The sequence below is a fragment of the Priapulus caudatus genome, unplaced genomic scaffold (assembly GCF_000485595.1).
Source record: "Priapulus caudatus unplaced genomic scaffold, Priapulus_caudatus-5.0.1 Scaffold197, whole genome shotgun sequence".
Taxonomy (NCBI): Eukaryota; Metazoa; Priapulida; class Priapulimorpha; order Priapulimorphida; family Priapulidae; genus Priapulus; species Priapulus caudatus.
The window spans coordinates 874,554-882,155 of NW_014577258.1; the positions used below are offsets into that span (position 1 = coordinate 874,554).

Here is a 7,602-nt window from a genome sequence, read left to right on the forward strand (position 1 = left end):
GTGTGTGTGTGTGTGTGTGTGTGTGTGTGTGTGTGTGTGTGTGTTTGTTTGTGTGTGTGTGTGAAAGAGGGGTGGGAAAAACCGACGCGTCCGTATCGCCAGTAAAACACACGACGCTCGGCAAAAACAACAGACGTTCCGATCCGATGCCAGCCGACAACAGCAGACGGTCAAGTCGCAGATTCAAGCGGCACTACGCATGCGCCAGCGATGTTTCGTTGTGCGTGCGCGTCTGCGTGCGTGCGATTGTTAGTACGTGTGATTGCGCGCGTTTGCATGTAAGAGTGTGTGTTTGTGTGTGCTCACGAGCAAGCGCGCGTGTATGAGTTCTTGCGTGCATTTGCGTGTACTTGCGTGCGTGCGTGCCCCCGTGCGTGTGTTGTGTGCTCGTGCTAGGCTGGATAGCCCTTGCCGCGTATACCACCTCGGAGATCTCTGCTGTGCTCCGTCGGGGCGTGACGCTGCTTTTCTCTCGTCGCAGAAAAAGGGCGAGGCGGTTTCTTCTGTGCGTGAGAACGCCGCTGAGATAAAGGATGTGGTCCCCTGGTGGTTTTCGCGAAGCAAGCTATAGCCTTTGCCGCGTATACCCCCTCGGAGATCTCTGCTGTGGGCAGGCATGTGACGCATGGCGGGCGCGCAGGCATTTCACCGGTTTTCAGTAATAATAGCAGTTAGCGAGAGATAGAGAGAGAATGAGAGAAAGATAGAAAGAGAGAGAGAGAGAGAGAGAGAGCGAGAGAAAGAGAGAAGGAGAGAAAAAAAGAGAGAGAGAGAGAGAGAGAGAGGAGGGGCGGACGGGAGGAGCGAATTGCACTATCAGAAATACAAATGGTAGTAGCAGCAGCAAAAGTAGTAGCAGCGGTAGCAGCAGCAGCAGTAACCGCATAAACAGCAGCAGCAACAGCAGCAGTAGCGGCAGTAACAACAGCAGCAGAAGTAGCAGTAATAGTAACAGTAGCGGGGCGGGCGGGGGTTTCGACGTTTTTCACGGTCGCGCCGCCCGTGCGTAAATAATTAGCCGGGATCACCATCTCTCAGGGAGGTGCGACGCGCGCGCTCATGTAGGAATGCTGCGAGACAAGGCAACCCGCATATAGGGCGGAGGCCTCAGCATCTCAGCGCATCGCTTACAAGCACACACACACGCGCGCACGAACGCACGCACGCACGCACGCACGCACAATTCAAGGGGGAAGCTGAAATTCTGTGAATGTGTATTTGAGTACTCCATTTTAAGGAAGATAGGCCCTAATACTCTACGTGGACACAAATCTCTGCACACAGTCAGTTACTCCCTTCAGAACAGGAAGATCCAAGAATCCCCAAAAAGCAAAAATGGTACAAGAAATCTAGTTTGCGTTAGCCATAGTTGATCAAGCAGCCTGGTGTTGGGGGCACTATACTAACATGGCAGCACTGCAGTAGAACCCAGTTAACGAAAAGAGCTTTGCGTTACGTGGCAAAGACTCGTCGGAGCAAATTTCGACACCAGTCGACGCGACGCGCCACCTACCAGCAGATTTCCGAGCGCGACGACAAACATGAACGCGAGCAGGCAGTAGAGGCAGTATCGCTTGCGGCCGCGCAGGCCCGTCTTGTGGAGGTAGTCTTCGTCGATGTGCACGTACCCTGTGCGGAAGTTGCTGTTGTGTTCGGCCGAGATGCGCTTCTTGAGCAGCGACTTCTCTCTCATTGACAGCCGCCGCATCGACTGCAGCTCTGTGCCCTGCGAGCGAGAGAACGAGCACATACAATCAGGTATAGATACAGGGATACGGGGATAGGTACGGGGATACAGGGATACAGGGATAAGTACGGGGATACAGGGATAGGTACGGGCATACAGGGATAGGTACGGGGATACAGGGATAGGTACGGGGATACAGGGATAGGTACAGGGATACAGGGATAGGTACGGGGATACAGGGATATGGGGATAGGTACGGAGATACAAGGATAGGTAAGGGGATACAGGGATCGATACAAGGCTAAGTACGATGATACAGAGATAGATACGGTGATAGAGAGGCAGATACAGGGATACAGGGACAGATATGGGGATACATGGATAGATACGGGGATACAGGGATAGATACGGAGATACAGGGAAAGGTACGGGGATACAGAAACAGATACAGGGAAAGGTACGGGGATATAGGGATAGATACGAGGATAGAGTGACAGATACGGGGATACAAAGAAACAGGGATAGATACGGGGATAGAGGGACAGATACGGGGATACAGGGATAGATACGAGGATAGAGAGACAGATACACGGATACAGGAACATGTACAGAGGGATACAGGGATAGATATGAAGCAACCCGACCAGGCTCTACGACGGTTTCACGTAGTGGGAAAGGTGGCTTCTTGCCACATTATAGTGAGAGGCAAGAAGGTACCGGTAATTATTTCAGGCAATTGGTTAGGCCACAAATCAAATGACATATAATCTTCTCAATTACTGGTGCTTTTTTCTGTTGTAGTACAGTAACTACAGTATTTTTAGAAGTGTGTGAACTTGAAAATATATTTACGAGCACTGAATGTGGGAAGGCTCAATATCCATGCGTTAGTGAGCATTAACCTAGTTTGATTAACGACAAAAATCCGCCCATCCCCAACCAGTTTGAGTGGAGATTCCGACATTGAAGTTCGTTCGTGTAAATTTCAGTAAATACGGCAACGACATTGTTTATTATACTTTATAGGAGTCAAGAAATTAAAGTTAGCTATATTAATATAGACGGCATATTTTTCGATCAGACTTTACAAGTGACATATCACACTTGGCTTAAGCACTAATAAATGAACTAATCGCAATGTTGATTGTTGACAAAATACCTGATCGGCAACCATTTTGAATAAACACAAGAACAGTCGCGCAGTGCTGCCATTGAACGTCAAAAACTGTGATATTTTGTGAATGTTTTTACCGGTGTCTACTTAGTTTATCAATAAACGATTAGTGTTTAATATGTCGGACCCTGCCGGCGTGGGACGAAGAAGACGACGAAGAGGAGTGATAATACGCAAAGAGAGAGACCCTGTCCCAATGCCACTGCCAGTAAAAACTCCAATAATCTTGGGTGCAAAAACACCAAATGAACGGGTAGGCCTAATAGTAATAGTAATACTAATAGTAATAGTACTATCTATATACTACTAATATTAATAATTAATATGTAAAAACGGTACGTCGAAAGGCCTAATCAGTAATCACTGAATGACTGACAAGACTACTACTAATACTATTACTAATTTACTACTAGTGCTACTAGTACTAATAAATTTTTTTTTTATTTATCTTCTATTATCTCATTCAATGACAATTAATGATTCATCTTTATTCATAGTCCTAATTTCTATGCTTACAATCATGCAAGTGCAAATAATGAGAATGACAATATTTTCAGGGTTCTTCCATGGAGCGCGCCAGCTCTGAGCCGGCTGCGGACCGCATGCCTCCGGTCGTCTCAATCAAACCCCGGGAAGAGTCCGGGCAACCATATCCGCTCTCAGCTTCCCCGTCACATAGCGGCTTCACGCTCGCAACCAAGGACGTGGGCTCACAGCCACAGTACGTCCTGCAGCAGAAGCCAGGTGTGGTTGATGATCATGATAGCTCACTTTCTATAGAGCTGTCTTCTATATCTAGAGGTGGTTTCACTGTATAACCGTCACTTGTGAAAATCACCAAACCTGGCCTTTGACGACAGGTGGCCTTTCTATGGTAGTGCGGCTGATGCAAGTTTGAGTGTTTGTACTCCACGAATCATGTAACCAGGCCGGAGAACACAATGAGATTTTATTCATGAATTATATATTATTAGCTCCGATGTTTTCGTCGTGAAAAGCAATCCCCGTGATTTCGCGCGAATGCTCACTTTTCCAAACACGATCTCGTCTGCGACGAGCGTTCTGATGTGCGCTGGCACGGTGAACTCATCCCACGTCGGGTCGAAGAACGTCGCGCCCGTCACCGGGTTCGTGAAGCGCACCGAGTCGCTCGCCGAGATGACGGTCGAATTGACCCCGACCTCGAGACTCGCATCTCGCCGCTCCGATCCTGGCCGCCTCGAGCCGATGATGACCTGAAAGTGAAACCACAAGGCGGTGACATGCGGTTATCGGTCAGATTCAACTGTTTTTCTACTGAATTTATTATATGAATTTATTTTAAAAAAATTTCAGATTCACATTTTTTTTCTGAATTTATTATATGAATTTATAAGAATTTTTTCGAAGGGTGAGGGGAGTGTCTAGCATGGCAGTTGGGGTGGGGTGGGGAGCGGTAATGCAAACGTTTCCTTTACAAATGGGTTACCATGGCCACTCGAGACTTCTGCTGTGGGGACAGGGTACACTTTCAGGGGTAGAAATTAACTTTTGAACACGGGAGTCCAACTACCCTCAAAAAGAAGGAGTCCGCAGCAAAATGAGGGCGTCCGCAGCAAAATGAGGGAGTTCGCAGTCTGGGGTTCAAAATGAAAGATATTAACAACAACGCATGTGCTTATTTTTAAGATTTATGCTGTTGCGCGTCTGCCAAATTTTCTTTGGACATTAGCTGAAAATATACAGTAACTCTGCGAGGCTAGTTAGTATGGCAGAATTTTCAGGGAGTCACACAGACTCCTGCATATGTCAAATCAGGGAGTCCGACAGTAAATCGGGGAGTATTTGACTCCAGACTCGTTAATTTCACACCCTGACTTTGCAAGTTCATTCGATTGCATTCGTATGGTATGACAATAAAATGTAGAAATCAACCGGCACTTATCACTGGTTGACCCCAGTTGAAACACTCATTATATTATCTGTAATGCATACCTCACTACCAGACAGACAATCACTACTATGAACCCCACTGCTAGGAACTACCACTAGTGAACTCCATCACTACTAGTGCTTCAATGCAGTAATGACAGGACTATTACAGCTCGACTCCTAATGTACGTGTGATGTCACAGACAAAGGTGCAATTCTTACGGGGTTATCGTTGTATCCGCTGAGATCAAAGTCCTGGTCGGCGAGGCCACCGATACCTCGCCTAGCCACGATCATGCCGAGATCGGCCGTCTGCTTGAATCGCAGGAGCACGCCTGGTGGGATGAACTCCAGTGCCTTCATGCCATGGTAGTCGATCTTCCACGCGAGGATTATCACAATGGTTGCCTGCAAAATTAAGAAATCGTCGGCGATTCCAACGTTGTGCATTGCCAACGATGTGCATGCGCAAGATTCCCAATATCATTTATAGTTATGTGCTTACATTATGATTAATGAGCCCTGATAATACTTATCGGTTAAACTCTGGGTACCAGAAACATCATAAGTACTTACAACATTATGAATATAAAATGTCATGAGTTTTGAAGTAAAGTTTCGACATTTTTTGAAGTAAGTAAAGTTTTGACATTTTAGACTGACGATAATCATAACTATGTACGATATTTCTGATAATGGGGCCATAATGGGGCATTTTTTTCTGACAGAGTGGTCTATAGTACTATTACATTCTAAAGAGTAAAATTATATTAGAGTGAAGTACAACGTACAATGATATTCAAGGGGGAAGCTGAAATTCTGTGAATGTGTATTTGAGTACTCTATTTTAAGAAAGATAGGCCCTAATACTCTACGTGGACACAAATCTCTGCACACAGTCAGTTACTCCCTTCAGAACAGGAAGATCCAAGAATCCACAAAAAGCAAAAATGGTACAACAAATCTAGTTTGCGTTAGCCATAGTTGATCAAGCAGCCTGGTGTTGGGGGCACTATACTAACATGGCAGCACTGCAGTAGAACCCAGTTAACGAAAAGAGCTTTGCGTTACGTGGCAAAGACTCGTCGGAGCAAATTTCGACACCGGTCGACGCGATGCGCCACCTACCAGCAGATTTCCGAGCGCGACGACAAACATGAACGCGAGCAGGCAGTAGAGGCAGTATCGCTTGCGGCCGCGCAGGCCCGTCTTGTGGAGGTAGTCTTCGTCGATGTGCACGTACCCTGTGCGGAAGTTGCTGTTGTGTTCGGCCGAGATGCGCTTCTTGAGCAGCGACTTCTCTCTCATTGACAGCCGCCGCATCGACTGCAGCTCTGTGCCCTGCGAGCGAGAGAACGAGCACATACAATCAGGTATAGATACAGGGATACGGGGATAGGTACGGGGATACAGGGATAGATACAGGGATACAGGGATACAGGGATAAGTACGGGGATACAGGGATAGGTACGGGCATACAGGGATAGGTACGGGGATACAGGGATAGGTACGGGGATACAGGGATAGGTACAGGAATACAGGGATAGGTACGGGGATACAGGGATATGGGGATAGGTACAGAGATACAAGGATAGGTAAGGGGATACAGGGATAGATACAAGGCTAAATACGATGATACAGGGATAGATACGGGGATAGAGAGGCAGATACAGGGATACAGGGACAGATATGGGGATATATGGATAGATACGGGGATACAGGGATAGATACGGGGATACAGAAACAGATACAAGGAAAGGTACGGGGATATAGGGATAGATACGAGGATAGAGTGACAGATACGGGGATACAAGGAAACAGGGATAGATACGGGGATAGAGGGACAGATACGGGGATACAGGGATAGAAACGAGGATAGAGAGACAGATACAGGGATACAGGAACATGTACAGAGGGATACAGGGATAGATATGAAGCAACCCGACCAGGCTCTACGACGGTTTCACGTAGTGGGAAAGGTGGCTTCTTGCCACATAGTCAGAGGCAAGAAGGTACCGGTAATTATTTCAGCCAATTGGTTAGGCCACAAATCAAATGACATCTAATCTTCTCAATTACTGGTGCTTTTTTCTGTTGTAGTACAGTAACTACAGTATTTTTAGAAGTGTGTGAACTTGAAAATATATTTACGACAACTGAATGTGGGAAGGCTCAATATCCATGCGTTAGTGAGCATTAACCTAGTTTGATTAACGACAAAAATCCGCCCATCCCCAACCAGTTTGAGTGGACATTCCGACATTGAAGTTCGTTCGTGTAAATTTCAGTAAATACGGCAACGACATTGTTTATTATACTTTATAGGAGTCAAGAAATTAAAGTTAGCTATATTAATATAGACGGCATATTTTTTGATCAGACTTTACAAGTGACATATCACACTTGGCTTAAGCACTAATAAATGAACTAATCGCAATGTTGATTGTTGACAAAATACCTGATCGGCAACCATTTTGAATAAACACAAGAACAGTCGCGCAGTGCTGCCATCGAACGTCAAAAACTGTGATATTTTGTGAATGTTTTTACCGGTGTCTACTTAGTTTATCAATAAACGATTAGTGTTTAATATGTCGGACCCTGCCGGCGTGGGACGAAGAAGACGACGAAGAGGAGTGATAATACGCAAAGAGAGAGACCCTGTCCCAATGCCACTGCCAGTAAAAACTCCAATAATCTTGGGTGCAAAAACACCAAATGAACGGGTAGGCCTAATACTAGTAATAGTAATATTAATAGTAATACTAATTGTAATATTTCTAATAATTAAAGCCGCCCAATGCGCATCCAAACGCTAATTTCTCCAGTA

General features: G+C 45.9%; 1 protein-coding gene across 1 annotated transcript in view; it reads right to left on the reverse strand.

Moving 5' to 3' along the window:
* LOC106807138 overlaps positions 1 to 7,602 on the reverse strand; it is a 45,991-nt gene that overhangs the window by 6,799 nt on the left and 31,590 nt on the right. Inside the window, exons 3-6 of the mRNA XM_014809400.1 lie at positions 5,901 to 6,113; positions 4,995 to 5,180; positions 3,890 to 4,096; positions 1,514 to 1,726 (exon numbers count right to left, since the gene is read on the reverse strand). Of these exons, the coding sequence (XP_014664886.1) occupies positions 1,514 to 1,726; positions 3,890 to 4,096; positions 4,995 to 5,180; positions 5,901 to 6,113 (819 nt within the window). The remainder of the gene's footprint in view (positions 1 to 1,513; positions 1,727 to 3,889; positions 4,097 to 4,994; positions 5,181 to 5,900; positions 6,114 to 7,602) is intronic.